This window comes from Drosophila tropicalis, unplaced genomic scaffold (genome assembly GCF_018151085.1).
Source record: "Drosophila tropicalis isolate 14030-0801.00 unplaced genomic scaffold, ASM1815108v1 contig_1109, whole genome shotgun sequence".
Lineage (NCBI taxonomy): Eukaryota > Metazoa > Arthropoda > Insecta > Diptera > Drosophilidae > Drosophila > Drosophila tropicalis.
The window spans coordinates 525,832-543,377 of NW_027172477.1; the positions used below are offsets into that span (position 1 = coordinate 525,832).

At 39.1% G+C, this 17,546-nt stretch overlaps 4 protein-coding genes across 4 annotated transcripts; 3 read left to right on the forward strand and 1 right to left on the reverse strand.

Annotated features, from left to right (window-relative positions):
• The first annotated feature begins 46 nt into the window (after positions 1 to 46).
• On the forward strand, positions 47 to 5,375 carry Zcchc7 (Zinc finger CCHC-type containing 7). Its single transcript, XM_068285786.1, is given in 7 exon segments — positions 47 to 399; positions 459 to 747; positions 811 to 2,232; positions 2,235 to 2,762; positions 2,824 to 3,023; positions 3,091 to 3,228; positions 3,291 to 5,375. Coding segments are annotated over 7 exon segments (4,515 nt in total). The 5' UTR covers positions 47 to 390; the 3' UTR covers positions 5,220 to 5,375.
• Positions 5,376 to 5,519: 144 nt separating this feature from the next.
• Positions 5,520 to 17,351, reverse strand: Rh4 (Rhodopsin 4). Its single transcript, XM_068286086.1, has 2 exons — positions 16,710 to 17,351; positions 5,520 to 6,233 (listed from the first exon to the last, which is right to left on the reverse strand). The coding sequence occupies exons 1-2, from the start codon at positions 17,302 to 17,304 to the stop codon at positions 5,686 to 5,688; spliced, it is 1,143 nt and encodes a 380-aa protein (XP_068142187.1). The 5' UTR covers positions 17,305 to 17,351; the 3' UTR covers positions 5,520 to 5,685.
• sina (seven in absentia) lies at positions 6,432 to 12,808 on the forward strand. Its single transcript, XM_068286117.1, has 2 exons — positions 6,432 to 7,256; positions 9,323 to 12,808. Exon 2 carries the CDS (start codon positions 9,491 to 9,493, stop codon positions 10,484 to 10,486), a length of 996 nt encoding a protein of 331 aa, XP_068142218.1. The 5' UTR covers positions 6,432 to 7,256; positions 9,323 to 9,490; the 3' UTR covers positions 10,487 to 12,808.
• On the forward strand, positions 15,171 to 16,697 carry sinah (sina homologue). Its single transcript, XM_068286096.1, has one exon. It carries the CDS (start codon positions 15,307 to 15,309, stop codon positions 16,408 to 16,410), a length of 1,104 nt encoding a protein of 367 aa, XP_068142197.1. The 5' UTR covers positions 15,171 to 15,306; the 3' UTR covers positions 16,411 to 16,697.
• Positions 17,352 to 17,546: the final 195 nt, after the last annotated feature.

Genomic DNA, 17,546 nt, shown 5'->3' on the forward strand with positions numbered 1-17,546 from the left:
ACGTTTATTAACACTGGATTTGAAACTAGCCTTTCCGTATTCGTGAATTGTTCAACACTAGAATATAGACTGCCTTTAATAATTAGTAAGCCGTTTCATTTTTGGAAATGTGCAAAAACTAAGTAATAAACTGTTAAAGTGAGCACGATTTCGCTTAGTCGGACGTATGCCCTCTCGTTTGATACAATCCACATCCATTATATTTTTATAGTCCTTTGTGTTATTGTGTTTCTATCTCCATCTCGTTCTGCCGTTTCACATACCGCACTAACACTTCTAAACGAAACGTGCTCGGGTCTCTTTTTTTTTTTGTAATATTATTTGTTGATAAATGTACAAAATACGACAAATAAAAAGGAAGCACAATCAGAAACAAAGGAGCACTTCAAAATGGACGATGTAAGCAAGAAAAATTTAGACACTATTTTGATTTTAACAATTTCTGTTCTTTGCAACAGCTCGAAGACTTGGACGAGGAGCGTTTAAATGAGTTGGAATCAATTCTTTATGCTTCCATACACTATAATGATGGTTCAACAGAACAGCAAGAAGAACCGACAGATACTACCCAGTCTGAGCAGCAGCAGCAGTCACAGCAGATTAGAATCGTAACCAACAAGAGGGTGATTAACCAACAGCCAGGTGCAGGCAAACACTTGGCACCCTTTGCCAGACCTCGCTATTGGGATCAGGGCAATAGGGAGACCAATGTTAGTTCCTCTACTTCTCAGCCTGCAACTATTGAAAGTAATATCCCAGAATCACTTCTTATAAATTGTGTTATTTAAATTGTTTTTATTTTGTTTGCAGATGCTACAACCAAATCAACTGCCGTCGAATCAAAGCCCAAGGATAAAAAAATGCCGCCGCCGGCTGCGAAACCACAGAAGCAAAAGAATTCAGTCAAAAAATTGCAGCAACAGCAGAAAAAGGAGAAGCCGAAGCCTCTGACCCAAAAGCAAGCTGCGAAACCGACTGTCAATAAACCGGAGCGAATGACGTTGGATGATGAACCCGAGCGGTTTGACCAAAGACTCTTGGTGGCTATACCCAACAACTATCAATCGCCTGCAAAGAAAGAAAAGCCAACGGGTGTGAGTGGGCCCTTTGCCAAGTCTAATCGAAAATTAGAACAAATGCAGCGTTTGGCAGCCAAGCAGCAGAAATCGAAGCAAGTTTTGGCCAAAAAGAAACAGCAGCTGCAGGACCAGAAGCCGGTAGCTCCAATAGCATTTATAGATTTAAAATCATCCGAAGGAGAGGATGACGATGACGATGATGTGGTGCATGTTCCGCTACCGCCTGTGCCAGTGATTGATTTGGATACCAGCGACGGGGAAGGGGAGAGCAGTCAACTATCGTATCATGAAGAGAATGCTATGGATGCAGCCGACGTTGAAATGGGGACTATCATAACATCAACAGAAACTGAAGAGACGATAACTGCACCATCCCAGCACTCTCCTTGTAGCTCGGTAATGTCTAGCGACGACTTTATAGTGCAAAAGGACACATCCCGCTTAATGGCTGATCGTGCTCGTGCTACGGATGAAGATTTATTGGTTTTAACTGAAAATGCCATAAAGAATATCACAACTGAAGAGGGACCGCAACCATCTCAAGACGCTTTGGACACCTCGTCGGAATACGAATTTGTTCCGCCTTCGCGTCTAGAAGAAATCAAACAGAATTATCGCGTGGATGAACAACAGTTTCGAGCCTTGGATGTATATGAAAGTGAATCAGATCTAACAGAATCTGGTATATATGGTAAAGTGAAGCCCAGAAATAATCAACCCACCATAATACGCAATGTCGACTCAAACTCGGATAGCTCCAATGTGGAAGAAGTGATTGATCCCTTTGTTAATAAGACAAAGCGTTTACGAAAACGTCGTTCCTCTAGCACCAATCACAGTCAATCCGAGGCCAATAATGACGATGATGATGACGATGAGGATGAGGACGAGGATGAAAATGAGGAAGGTGTCCACTCAACTGGTGTTCCGGGCATAGCTCGTGGCATGGCCGTGGAACGTTGCAAGCGTAAAATACGTCGTCTAAGTCATAATCGACGACAGTCGGAAGATCTGCAGAAGCAGAAACAAAAAACAAAAGGCAAGGCGCCTGTAAATCAAGAGAAGAAACCTCAAACACCTAGTTCGGAGTCTGCTTCAGAAGAAGATTTGCCGAGCGCTCGGGAAATCGCTGAACGTCTCTTGCTACAAAAAAAGTTCCCCCAACCTCGTCGACAACGAACGACAACGATGCCGAAGAAGTTTTGTCTATAGGCTCAGATGCTAATACCGACGATGAGGCTCAACATCAAGATGCCATATCGGAACGGATAAGTGCTGTATTTGAGCGCATCGATGCCTATGAAAAACGAAACCGAGATTTGGCCATGTTTCCTGAGAACGAGTTTCCCTGCACCAGCAGTACAATAGGAGCAACTGAAGACAGTGATCGGCAACAGAATGAAAAGGATGATAATGCTCAAGCTACAGCAGAAGAGCTGGATGATGCACAGGAAATAGAAGACCATGCGGATTCAGAACAGGAATTAAATGAACACCCAGTTGAACAGGATAAAAATGAACCAACTATTCAAGTAGAGCACAATCTCAAGGCTTTGTCTGCTGAAAAGGAGCAGCCTCGCAGCCGCGATTTAATCGGTTGGAATGATGAAATGTGCCGATTCTATAATGATAGCTGGCATGGTGAACAGTTTTCAGTTCATAAAATCCAAAAATCTATGAATCGTATGTGATTAATCTTTTTATACCTTGCTTGACATCTTTTTTAATTCCTTTTTTTTAACAGCCAACAGAAGTGAATGGCGTATCAACAATGCCGATCGCTATCCAGTTGTTCGTCCCCGTTCGAATCTAAAATGCACCAATTGCTTTGAAATGGGACATGTGCGCTCCAAGTGTCCACGTCCACGAAAACCGCCTGTGTGTAGTACATGCGGTGTAACTGGTCACACCGAGCCGCGTTGTCCATTTGCCATCTGTTTAGGGGTCTGTTTCTTATTGGTCTATCGTCGCACTGCAGTCGATGTTAATCGTGTGTTCTTTTGCTTTTCAGTGTGGTACCAAGAAGGGCATCTATGTGCAGCAATGCAACAAATGTTCATTCCAGTCTCGTCTGATCTGTCAGCTATGCAAAATGCGTGGTCATAGCACAGATAGTTGTCCCGACAAGTGGCGGCGCTATCATTCAACGGTAATGCAAATATCTCTTAGACTTTTGGTTCGATTTTTATTTTCTTATTTTAAATTTTGCAGACCCGCTCGAATGTTTGCTTAGAGGACAATGTCCAGTACAAGGCTAAACAGTGCAGTTATTGTGCTGGTCGTGGTCATCTCTTTGAGAATTGTCGCCAACGAATTGGCGAATATCGTTTGATCAATTATTCCTCCCAAATAATTTCGCATGAAAAGATTTACCAAGATCATGGTAGACCAATTAGCTTTTTACAAAGTATGAGCTCGTTCTGTGACCCACAAGTGTCCTTTCATTTTAATTGGAGTCAACCGACTATTGACAAAACAAGTTACTATGCCAAATTCTTAAAAGCTGTTGGCTTGGCTAAACGCGGATCGATAATACCCGAACGCCCAAATAAGCGACTGGAGATTGCCCGGCCAAAGATCTTAAACAAGAGCAGCATACAAAAGAAGGATATAAGCAGTAATATGAAACAACAACAACAACCAACTACCTCCAAAACATCAGTACCTAACCATGACTTGGACTCGGATTCAAATTATAGTTTCTCTGAGCATTTCGAATTACCTACTTCAACGACAAACGAGGAAGCTCATGAGGGAGAGAAAGTGAATGAGAATGAGAATGTAAACAATACCACAATGCCGGATATCATACCGTTAAGTCAGATATCAGACGGTGAGGAAAGTTTCGATGAAATCAGCGGCCAGGGCATATCAATGTGCATCAGTAATAGCAGAGCCTTTAGTAGCAGTACAGAAACAGTCAACGAAGACACGGCGCTTCCAGAAGTTCCCAGCGAAGGTAAAATCCTTATGGCACGCGATCAAATCGAATATCTCTTTAGTCCTGAGGGTCGAAATTTTCTTGCTGGCGCCGCTAAACAGTGTAAAGTTAATGTACGGATGGATTTCAAAGATTATGGCTATGTCCTGGTAATCTATGGCCTTAAACAGCATCAGGAAGACCTTCAGTTGATGCTAATGCGTCGCCATCACGATGTCAAGCGCAAAGGTATAGAATTCCAAAGTCAAAAGCCACCAAAACGCATTGACGTCCTTATTCGATTCATGCGCGATGGCATTAATAGTTTGAGGACCAATCTGGGTAATGCCCAGAATCATTATCATCGCATCAAAGAGCTGGAGGGTATGAATACCAAAAATGGCTTCAAAATGGCCGAAAAGAAACGACGTCAATTGAATATGATTTTGTTGGGACAGGCTGGTCTAATGAACGGTGATGTGCATCTTGACCAATTGCTATTGATACTTAGACAATTAATTCAGGACCATTCACCAGATGGAAATGCCAGTTTATCCTTGCGGAACGATATTGAACAGAATTGGCGCATGATATTCACTGCATTTCCGCATGCAGACTATGAATCATTGCTCTACAATTACGGTAAATTGGAAATTAAGAATCGTTTACCTTCCCTGAATATAGATCCAATGATATTGGGCTTAAGTGGATCGTTAGTTCATGCCCCACCACCGCCAAGTTGGCCACAAAATAATATGGCACCGCCACCACCGCCTCCTTCTAGTTCTTCAAATAATGCCACCCGAAAGAATCGTGTCCCACAAAAACAGCAAAAAGAAGCTAGCCCCACGGCTCCTCCCCCATCACAATTACCTTCCAGACGCACACAATTATCGCAAATGCCTTTCAATAATCCGCAGCAGCGTGCACGTTTCCAAGACTTGCAACTGCAACGGAGCAGTTTAAACCCGGAATGTGTTCGGCTTTTGTCTGAAATGGATCAGTCCGATTCGCACAGCAGCATTAATACAGATGCCAAAAAGCCATCAATGTTCTGGTCAAGGGAGTCCTTCAAATATCTTGATGATCTATTGAAAATGACCTCGAGCCCAGAGACATTGGAACGCTTGGATCGCGTATTGGCACGCTCACGTCGTGGCCTTTTGTCGTACAATGATTATCGAGCTGTGATTCGTTTGCATTCATTGCTATCCAATTGATTAAATAGGATGGAGAGGATTAATTAACAATACATTAAAAGAAAGACAGACGAACTATATGTGTGGGTTATCTCAAAGAGATATCCCCGAGGACAGACGATTAAAATGAATTACAAAATAAAATAAAACTGAAAATAAAACTTTCTGCTAAAATAATGATACATTCATATATAATCCAATTAAAAGCTCTTGTGTTAACATACTATTCCCTTTGGTGTGAGCATGAGAGCCAACAATTCAGATAATACTAACCTTTTCCCAACCTTCAGATCCCCATAAACATATACATTTCACCGGTACTTCATTTGCCATAACGTTTAGCTATATTTAAAAAATCAAAATGCCATTGCTCTACAAATTAAAAAGGTAATGCATATTTGATTGATAGTTCATTTGGTTTATACAGCTTCCTAGCCATTTTGTTACAATTCCTTTAAGTCAGTTCATTGATTTGTGGTTGGTCATCTTAGGCCGCAGTTGTTTGCTGCTGCTCCTGGGTCGTCGTGGATTGGGCGGAAGAGGCTTCGCCGCTCTTTTCATTGATCGCTAGCCAAGGGCACCGTTTTTGCAATTCCATGCGGTACCTTGGATGGCTAATGGCATATACGAATGGATCTATGCAGGCCACCAATTTGCAAGTGCAGGCTGGTATCATAGTTGCCCCTGGAGTCAAAAGACTTTTATCGCCAAAGGCTCCGATTAGAGACATAACACCATATGGAGTCCAGGATACAAAGAAGAGGAAACAAATTGTAATAGCTGCCTTGGCTATGCGTATTTCGGCCGTCTCCTTACTCTTATCCACATTGGAGCGCAGCGATTCCACATTCATTTTCTTTGCCTGATCACGAAGGGCCTTCTCATGGCTAAAGACATGTCCCACTATTTGACTGTAATAATATAAAATCATCAAAGTAGGACAGACAAAGCTAAAGAAGAAGATAGTGGCCACAAAGAGACGTGTATCAAAGTTGTCCGATAGATAGTCAAATGAACACGACGTAAGATAGCCCTCTGTAAAAAAAAGAAAAACAACATAATATTAAATTAATTTAGAACATCAGAAAGTTACATTATTTGCTGTTGTCTCGTAAGTTTAAATTTCGCGCCTTTGGCTAAGTTGGGAAATACTGGTTACGTCAAAGCTAAATACCAGTTATGTTAACATTGTTTTTCTAGTATTCGGCGTTTTTCATAATTCATAGAAACGGCCACACTGACACTCGATCTACACATTTTGCATTATTTTTTTTGTTTGTAATTAGGAAAAAACGTAGTTAAATTAACTATACATTTTTTTTAAGTGCACTGAAGACTGAAAATTTAATAAAACAATTCACACAAAAGCAAGTGCAAGTGCAATACAATTTAAAAAGAAAAGGTCAGCAAAGTCTTTACCAAATAAAAAAAAAAAAGCAACGCCGTTGCCCCTTTGCCTTTTCGTTGTGTGTAACACAGCGTTAGAAAGAGAAAAAAAGATAGTGAGAGTGTGAGTGCGAAAGAGAAAGGTGGCTAGTAAGTGACTGCGTGAGTGAGTGAGCGAGGGATAAAAGAAGAACATGTAATGGTAAATGTAAAATGGACGAAACCAAAACAGATGATATTTTCAGCCACAAACAACAACAACTACAACAATGTATGTATTCAATGAATGTTAAGTGCGAGAGACGAATAAAAGAAAATTAGATAAAACACGAAAGAAAAAAATCAAATAAAATTAGCTCACGCCTGAATTTCGAGTTTCGAGCGCAAGCAATAAAATTTAAAAAAAAACGCAACAAGGAGAAAAAAAAAAACATTTTCATTTTGTCTCTGTGTGCGTGCTGCAGTTTTTCCTGCAGAAAAACCACCTGCATTGATTTATAGTCGAAGACGAAGACGGTGACACGGCGGGGTCAGTTGCAGGAGAGGATATACAAACACACACACTCACGGCAGCATACACTGACTGATAAAAAGTATTCCACACACACAGACACATACTCACACACTCAGCCTGTGAGTTCAACACAACCAACCATTTGGCTGCATACATATGTAAGTTTATTTTATATATACGATTATGTTTAAAATATGAAATATATATACATACATACATATGTGCAAGCTACGTTTTCTATTTGATTCGCTAGATAATTATATTCATGGCTGTATGACTTTTGCAGCGCAAAAGTAATGACCATTGAAATCCGAGAGCGAAGCCAAAGCGCCCCTCATCTTCCTTCTATCTAAGTCGACCAATAAAGTTATCATGTGGTTTCATTATTGCATTAGTACCCGAAAGTGTTTAAAAATTAAATAATTTTCGAAATTTACATACGTATTTTGGCACGTTTTCATTAATTCAATTCATCTTTCTGATTTTAAACATACTAGTTTTAAATTATTTGGAACTTTAGAACTGTCGAGTCACCTTATCAATAAATTGTTTTTATTAGAAGTATACCTTTATTAGTAAAATCCCATGCGTTATAAAAACTTAATAATTACCTCCAATTTAAATGTATGCTCTGGATACATTTAGCTAATGAAATAAGTTAAAAAAGTGTTTCGTTCTGACAGTTATTTTCATTATTGATGAGTTGAAAAAAGAGATACTGTCAAATAAATGCATATATTAATACCTGATCTTATTAATTGCATTAACTGTGCGAAGACAATTTCGCTTAACTATACACATACATAGATGGAAATTTCATACGGTACGCAGCGTAAACGAACTGTTAATTACATATGTACATCCATGCACACACACACACACATACGTGCACACTATGTATCTGACTCGCTCGTTTCCCTCTTTCCTTTTCTCAACAACAATAATAATAATAATAATAACAACAACAACAACCACAGTAACGGCAGTAGCAGAACCGCCAACACACTGTCACCCCCTGCTCCTCCTTCCATCATCATGGTGCATTTGGTTGGTCGTTACGTTACGCGCTTTTCATTGCGTGCCCAAGGGGCATAATAACCGAGTTTACACGATGACGTCTTTAACGAATATGCAGATTAGATTATAATATACATATTACTTAATCCGAAAACGAAACTGAAAATTTAAATTTCACACAAAGTTTTTCAAACTTATGCCCTTATGTATCTAATAACTCTTTTTTATCTAAGACTATTTCAATGAATACACATACATACATACATATATATGTATGTAATTTATACACACTCAATTCACTTGCAACTACTCAAATTCCCAATTGAGTCATCGTGTAAACATATTGTCATAGTCCCCAATCAAAAGGCCAAGCTATTCGTTTTTGAAGTCGCACCCACTATTCCTACACACACACACACACACATACCCGTAAATATGTAAGTATGTTCGCATGAATCGAGTGACCCACCACTACCACCTTTAGGTCGTTGTCCCTAATGTCCCAACATTTGTCAGTTTAGCTGATAAGACTTAATATATATTTCTTTTTGTTTGCCTAGTTTCACACGTGTCCAACAAAAAAAAGAACAACATTTTCAGATGCTTCAAATATCAGATACCCTTCACCTTTCGGGCTTCCTTTGTATACTCTTTCTTCAAACGATGAATATAACATCGATTAAAGTTATATCCGGTCATTGGTTAAACAAAGAGCTTAGTGGAAAGATCTACGAGATATTGATAAGAAGGGATTTCAAGGATTTTGCCCAATGTTGTTTTTAAATTTATAGGTAGTTTCTGCTTATTTTGAATATTATAACATACCCTTGTAATACCCATGGTGGGTACTTGGTATGAAAAGAATACGTGACAGAATGAGCCATACCAAGAGTTGTGTGTGTAAGCATGTGTGAGAGCCGTGTGTGATGATAGGCTACCCAATGAGTTAATATCCAAATGCAATTCAATGTGATTCTCTTAGTGCTTGATTCTTGGCAAGGTGAAGGTTAGGGAGCACGTTAACGTTCACCATAGTAGCCGTTGACAATGACTAATTGCTAGAAATTGTTTACTTCCTTAGTTGCCTTACATTAAAACCTCATAATTCTATTTTCGATATGTGAATGACACAAAAAACTGATTAGTAATTCTTTCTTTTCTCTTTTTTTCACGTTTTATTTTATTGTCGTTTTGGCGACACACACAGATAACGGAGGAAGAAAAGAAAGAAACACAAACGTTCTCAAAGGATCGGAGTGGACTGGGGATTGGGTGATTGCGATCTTAAACTGGAATCGTGAAACTGCTGAAGGTGTGAGGGTGGAAAAAGGACTAACGACTTTGGAGACACCTGCGCAGACATTAAAGTTGTCCAATGTCAAATAAAATCAATCCGAAACGCCGTGAACCGACAGCAGCAGCAGCAGCAGCAGTAGCAGCAGGAGTCGGCGGTGGAGTCGGTGGCGGAGCATCTGGGGTGGCCACCGCAAATACAAATACAACCGGTAGCAGTTCAACTGGCGGCTCAAGCAGTGCCGGCACCACATCATCGGCAAATACATCATCTTCGTCCAGCTCGTCTCTATCATCCGCCGGAGGCGGTGATGCTGGCATGTCTGCTGATCTGACGTCCCTGTTCGAGTGCCCCGTGTGCTTTGATTATGTCTTGCCGCCGATTTTGCAATGTTCTAGCGGACATTTGGTCTGTGTGTCGTGCCGTTCCAAGCTCACCTGCTGCCCCACATGTCGCGGCCCATTGGCCAATATACGCAATTTGGCTATGGAGAAGGTGGCATCAAATGTAAAATTTCCATGCAAGCATTCAGGCTATGGATGCACTGCCTCGCTGGTATATACAGAAAAAACAGAGCATGAGGAGACTTGCGAGTGTCGTCCATATTTGTGCCCCTGTCCGGGGGCCTCGTGCAAGTGGCAAGGACCGCTGGATCTAGTCATGCAGCATCTGATGATGTCGCACAAGAGCATCACAACACTACAGGGCGAGGATATTGTATTCCTGGCCACCGATATTAATCTTCCCGGTGCTGTTGATTGGGTAATGATGCAATCCTGTTTCGGTCATCATTTCATGCTCGTCCTGGAAAAGCAGGAAAAATATGATGGCCACCAGCAGTTCTTTGCCATAGTTCAACTCATTGGTTCACGTAAGGAGGCTGAAAATTTCGTCTACCGCTTGGAACTGAATGGCAATCGACGGCGTCTAACCTGGGAGGCAATGCCACGATCTATACACGAGGGCGTTGCCTCGGCCATACATAACTCGGATTGCCTGGTGTTCGATACATCGATAGCGCAGTTATTTGCAGATAATGGAAATCTGGGCATCAATGTGACCATATCATTGGTCTGAATTCGCCCATCATTCACATCATCCATGAATATGAATTTTATGTTTTTTGTTTTTTTTTTTTGAAAAGAAAATTGAATTTTTTTTACACCTCCCCCCCGAATAATCGGACTATATATACCATACATATATAAGATCTTGGAAGTTTATACGAATTGTAAGCAGAATCGTTTCTAAAACGTTTCCATAAAACAAATATATTTATTCGGCGGAGTGTCTTGTACTCAATTCCGATTCGTAGTTCTCTGAAAAAAACCTCACTTTAATTTGCAAACCTAAAAAAAAAAAAACAAAAAAAATAAATACATACATTATGCAAAATGTTGAATCGAAAATGTATTTTAGGCTTAATTAATGAATTTCTAGAGAGTCAGAGAGAGAGAGAGAGAGAGAGAGTGTCAGTAAATTAATTGAAATTACGAATCGGATTTGGGATACAAGTCTAAATAGATAAAGCGCATATAGCATATATGTACATCATATGTTTGCAAAATCGGGCCAGAGAAACCTGATTTAAGTCTTGAAACAAATTAATACCATGTCCTACCCGTACAGATATATATGTATATGTATACTAATTTATATATACATAATGCGATTTTCAATTTCAAATTTCTATGTCAAATGTTTCATTATTAATTTCCATTTTATTTGTGGTTTTTAGTTTAATTTAGTTTGTAAGAAACCATCAACTATAAAAAACACACACACACACACATACACAATGGTCTAGTTTAGTTAATGTAAATTATTTTATACAAAAGAAAGAAAAAAAAAAAAAAACAAAAAAGCAAATGAAAACAAAACATTTAAACTGTAATAGCTCGAGAGTTGTAAGATAAAAAAAAAAGAAAAACAAAACAAAAAGGAACAAGTTAGACATATTTTTGTTCAAAATGCAGAATGATATATGTATATACATACATACATGTATTTCTTTTCCTTCGAATTTTTATAAAAAAAGACAATCCCTCACTTAACTCTCTAATCAGGGTTCATCTATTCGTTCCCGTCATTGGAATTATGGATATACATAATATATTCACGGATAAAATACCCTCAACATTGTTTTCACCATTATTGGGCTCTAGTTCCTGAGAACTTCAAAGAATTGTACATAATATGCATACAAATAAATTACAGATTTTTAGTTTAAATACGAAACAATTTATTGTATAGTTGACTCCTAAATCGAAATTAACTTTGTAAAATGATTTGGTTGGTGATCGACTTGCTCCAAAAAATATATAGACATACATATGTATGTATAGAAGATTGAGAGAGATTACGTTACGAATACGGGATAACTTTTGGTTCGGGTTAATCAACCAAAATACACTTTAACCAATTGTAAAACTGCCAACACAATGAACATTATAAAATGTGTAAAAGTTAATCGGAATTATAAATAATTGAATTTTGATCTTTGTAGTTTAACAAATCAAGAACTAGAGCTAAGTTGGAAACATCTGTTGGGGATCTTTATTATAGTGATTATGGAACCTCTTCCTTTGGCGTTTCTCCCATTCGGAAAAGAGAAATCTATTGCACAATGTTGATTGGCCCTAGAAATGTTACAATTTATAACTTCATTTTGTCACCCTAGTCCCCCCACCCAGTTTTTTGTCATCTACAATACGCATAGGTTTGGTTCGCTCTTCATAATTTCAAAAATGCAAATCTTTTTTTTTTATCGTTCTTTTTCTTCATATCCTGTACCTGTGTTTACTGGGTAAAAAGGTAGATTGAGATCGCCAGCACATATATATTTGGGGGAAAAAATGTATATTAATTTAATATTTGTATATATATTCTTGATCAGCATTAATAGCCGCGCTAAAATGGTCCCGTCTGTCTGTGTGTCCGTCCGAAAGATTATCTAATTGGGAACTTATACAACACGTAAGCAGATCAAGGTGTTCTTTCGCTCCACCTCATAATATTTAGAGACTCACAGTATTTAAGGAGGCGGCATTAACAATCCGTCGATAGATGTCGCCAACGTGTTAATGAGGGAACGTTAGAGTGCGTAAGAACGTATAATACATTTGTTATTGCGATAGGGGGAAAACGAATGAATTTGGTGGCAAATTCGAGTGAGTTTAATTTTAAGCTACACACCCTTACTTGGTACGAGGTATCCCGAAGTCGGCTACCGACTAACGGAAAAGTTTTTTTTTGCATTGGACTAAGCTCACCCGTATTTAGTTCTTAAAAAATGTGCCGCGCGCCACTACAATACAAGAATCACACAAAACTACAAGAAGCGAAAAATAAACGTGATTAGTAAAAATAAATATATTTGAATTTCAAGTTTTATTATTATGCATTTTTAAATTATTCATTTTCAAAATAAGAGTATCATGTAAACCGTAAAATCACTAAACCCTTAGCTTGAAAAAGGCTGCATAAATAAGCGGGAAAATGGCTTATTTTTTAAGCCAATTTATTCAGCAGATGGAAGCTTTGGCTCTTTCACTCTCATACATGCATTGTTCTTGTGAATGGTTGCAGGTTAATGTTAATATTTTTTATTCTTAATGAAATTATGTTATAATATCCGCTTTCATTTGGTAAAAAAAAACGGTGCTGAGTTTTCAAGCTACAGTTCTCGCACGTTTTTGGCGTGTTTTTTTTGGCGAGGGTGTTAGTGTTGGAAAACGGCCACAGAAAGGAACTCAGCTGCAGCGCAGTCGCAACTGCTTATTTTTGTTGCTCGTTGAAAATGAAGTGTGTATTTGTTTCATTTTTTTTTTTTTTTTGCATTCATTTCATTTAATAATTCTATTGCATTAAACAGATAAGTGTGTATAATTTTTTGAGTGGTCTAGTGAAAGTGTCTCAATGGTCATGGTCAGCAATGTTAAAAATTGGTGAGTAATTTTTTCTTTTGTGCCAAATCAGGATCTCTTTCCTTTTCTAATATCGGTATACAGTGCCGCTCAACTGAATAGGTTTGACTTAATTTTTAAACTTAGAACTTAATATCTTTATAACGAGGACTCGGATTTGAACCAAATAATTTTTGTTAAGTGAAACAATTAATTATTTATAAAATACAAACGTTTTTTTTCTTTTGGGTTCGGTTTTTAAATTTTTTTTATTATATTTTCAAAAACATAACTGAAAATCTACACTTTTTTTGGCTCAAGTGAATAGGTTTGACCAACAAAACCATAAAAAAAAATTATTCACAGCAATATTTCATGGCACTTGCTAACTTAAATAATAAAAGACACTATTTCTGCATTATTTAATATTTGGTATGACCACCCTTATTCATAATTATTTCAAACATTCGAGTTGATAAGGAATCGTAATATTTTTCAATTTCACTCAGTGAAATAGTTGACCAGGCTTTTTTGATCGCTTCAACCAGGGTCGCCGAGTCTTGAAATTGTCTTCCCCCTTCATACACTCTCCTGGATAAAAGTCCCCAAATGTTTTCTATAATATTTATGTCTGGGGAGTATGGCGGCCACTCGAGCAAGTTGACATTCTGGTCCTTAATCCACTGTTTTGTCACCCGGGCTGTATGGATAGGGGCGTTGTCTTGTTGGTATGTCCATTGAATAGGTCCAAAAATTTCGGAAAACTGGGGAAAAGCCTTTTGGAGCACAGTCTTGTAGACATTCGCATTCATCTTTGATGAAACAAACTGCAGCTCACAAGTTCCATAGAACGATATGGCTCCCCAAACCATTACGCCTCCTTTACAGGAGTGATGACGACTCAAAAAGCATTCCTCTTTTCTCATATCGTGAAAATAATAGTTATAGCCGTCCGGTCCGTCGAGATTGAACTTTTTTTCGTCGGAGAAGACCACAGCCTTCCACTCCTTGTTCCAAGTCATGTGATCCCGGGCAAATCGAAGTCGTGCTTCCTTTCGTACATCATTAAGAGGAGGTTTTTTTTTTATTTTTAATCTCTTTAAGTGTTTAGCATTCCGAATAACTCTTTTTACCGTTGCCAAACTAGCATTTACACCGCATTCATCCCTGATTTTACTGGCAGAGAGGTGGGAATTCGAAGCAGTTCGAAGGATTAGACGCCTCTCTGATGCCGTTGTAGCATATTTTTTTCCTCCTTTCATTTTTTTCCCGTAATTTGCTTCATTACGAAGAAAATTGCTTACCACGTTTTGGCTTCGACCAATTTTCTTTCCTATTTCATTATGTTTTAGGCCAGATTCAATATAGCCTTTAATTTGACCTTTTTCAAAATCGGTTAAAGATTTTCCGCGACCCATATTTATAAAAAATGGTAGCAATTACTTTAAATTTAAGTACACCAAAGAAATTATGTGTTTTCAATCACGCAGTGAGTCAAAAAGTGAAGTCAAAGTTGTCAAACCTAATCAGATGAGCTAAAAATAGACCACACATTCAGCGAATTTCACGATGAAAGCAAAATTCTGAATTACCGTTGCATAGAACCCGTTACATTTTTTTGTCATATTATGGGTAACCAAATGAGAGTTCAAAACAAAAAAGAGAGAAGGAAAAACTGCCATAGGAACAAAGAGAGAAGAAAAAATAGAAGATATATTTTTCAAACCTATTCAGTTGAGCGGCACTGTAGCTTCGACACAAAAATTACAATTTGTACATACAGAAAACTAGATACTTTGTATTAATCAGATCAAATAGTCCATGAATTTTCAGTATTCAGAGAAAAGTGGTCGACTGTAGTAAAGAAATTCAGTCAGTAATATATTCAGTCGAAAAATATATTTCAATATTCAACAGCTTTTAATCCAGACCGAAATTTATAGTGTACGAAAAAACCAAAAAAAAAAAAAAAAACCAAACTTTTTTTCTTTTATGGTAGACCTTTCTCACTATAGAATCCTTGGAAGTATATATCCTAGATCTGTGCCAAATTCTGCAAAACTGGTGGAAATTCTACATAACTTTAGCCGTTTCCTGATAGATTTGTTCTGGAGTATGTTGCCACGTCGTCAATCTGCACCGGCATTGGCCCTCCCATGTTGTGTGGTGTCCACATCGTCGTCCAAGGAGGCTACTTCGACTGCGGCAACTCAGGAGAATCTGCAGGATTCCACAGCCGTGGCGACGTCAGCAACGGATGGAGCTGGAGAGCAGCTAGTGGAGCGGCTCCCACTTGCCTGTGACAAGCCGCAGGAGGCGTCTATAAGTGATTTTTTGGTGTCGCTGCTTGAATGCCCTGTGTGTTTTGGATATATGATGCCGCCGATTATGCAATGCTCGAGGGGACATCTAATTTGTTCCAGTTGCCGCCAAAAGCTGACGGTTTGTCCCGTTTGCCGGACAACCATGTCAAATATTCGTAACTTGGCCATGGAGAAGGTAGCATCGAAATTAATTTTTCCTTGCAAGCATACACACTTTGGATGCTGTGTCCGTCTCTCGTATGCTGATAAGAAGGGTCATGAAGATGACTGTGAATTTCGTCCATATTTCTGTCCCTATCCGGATGAGAAATGTATCTGGCAGGGAGCATTGAAAGATGTCTACAAGCATTTGATTACCAGCCATGAGAACGTCATTACAATGGAGGGTAGTGACATTATCTTTTTGGCCACCAATGTCAATTTGGAGGGCGCTCTTGACTGGACCATGATCCAGTCATGTCATGGCCGACATTTTCTCTTGTCGCTCGAGAAGATACATTTGGGTGAAGGATGTCAGCAATACTTTGCCGCTTGTCGCATGATCGGTAGCATGCGGGATGCCTCGGAATTCGTCTATGGCATATCCGTTGAGGCCAACAATCGCACACTCAAATGGCAGTCGAAGCCGCGATCTATACGTGAAAGTTTTGTGTCTTTCACCAATGCTGATTTTTTGGTACTAAACAAATCTACGGTAGAACTCTTTTCCGAGGATGGCAATTTGGCTCTGAATGTCATCATTAACAGAGCTGAGGATATCAATGAATCATAAGTTTTTGGAAACCTCTCCTCCCCACACTCACAAAAAAAAAAAAAAAAAAACAAACACTACCACTAGTATTACACACCTCTCCCGCAACGTCTCCCGCTCCCGCTCCCCGTTAGAACTGTTAAACATACAACAAATACACACAGACAAATGTTATCTTTGTATCTTCTCGATGTACTCGAAGTAATCGATGTATTATTTTTTCCAAATTGGTTCAACACCCATTGTTGAATGTTTTCGGATTTTAGTTATATAAATTCCAAGATTAATAAAATCAAAATTAGCTCTAATTGGCTACTCACCTGGTACAAATCGATCCCAGAATTGCGTCAGGGGCAATACAACCCATGGAGTACAGTATAGCCAGATTATAATGTTCATAATGACGGCCTTGGTGAAGGTCATATTCCGATTCATGGGCTTTGTGATGACATTGAATCGATCATATCCAATGGCCGCATTGGTCATACCAGCACCTATGCCCGAATAGGAACCAATGGCAGCAAACAGCTGACACCATGTATTACCCAAAGCGAAGCCACGATGAAAGCTATTGTAGATGAATATCGGAGCCTTGAGGCACATGATCAGATCAAAGACAGCCAAATTCAGGACAAACATATTCGATGGTGTGCGCAGCGATTTCGATGTACTGAATATCCAAATAACCATGCCATTGCCAACTGTCGATGCGCAAAACAGGAAGATGTAGAATACCCCCAGCATGTAGTGCATCGATGCTGGTGGCTCCAATTGGGTTAGCCAATGCTCTGGTATATATTGAATTTGATCCGGTGGCACATTCCATCCAAGGAACTGTAACTCTCCTCCGGACGACGATACCCGTGCCTCGGGCTTCAACGGAGGCTCACTGGCATTACAGAGCAGCGATTCCATGGCGTCCACGTCGTCGTCGTTGCCGCCGTCGCGTTGTACAAATAACGCTCTCGGTGGCTTGTTGCAAGTTGTTCAACTGTTTTTATACCTGCCAGCTAATTGAATTTGCCCCTTTTTTGGGATTGCGTGACATTAAATCTTTACATTTTTTTGCCAGCAAAGCAAAACAAATTTCTGAAGTGCACACACACAGATTTTGTCAAAAAGAGAATGACCGCTTGAAGTGCTGATTGAGATGCATA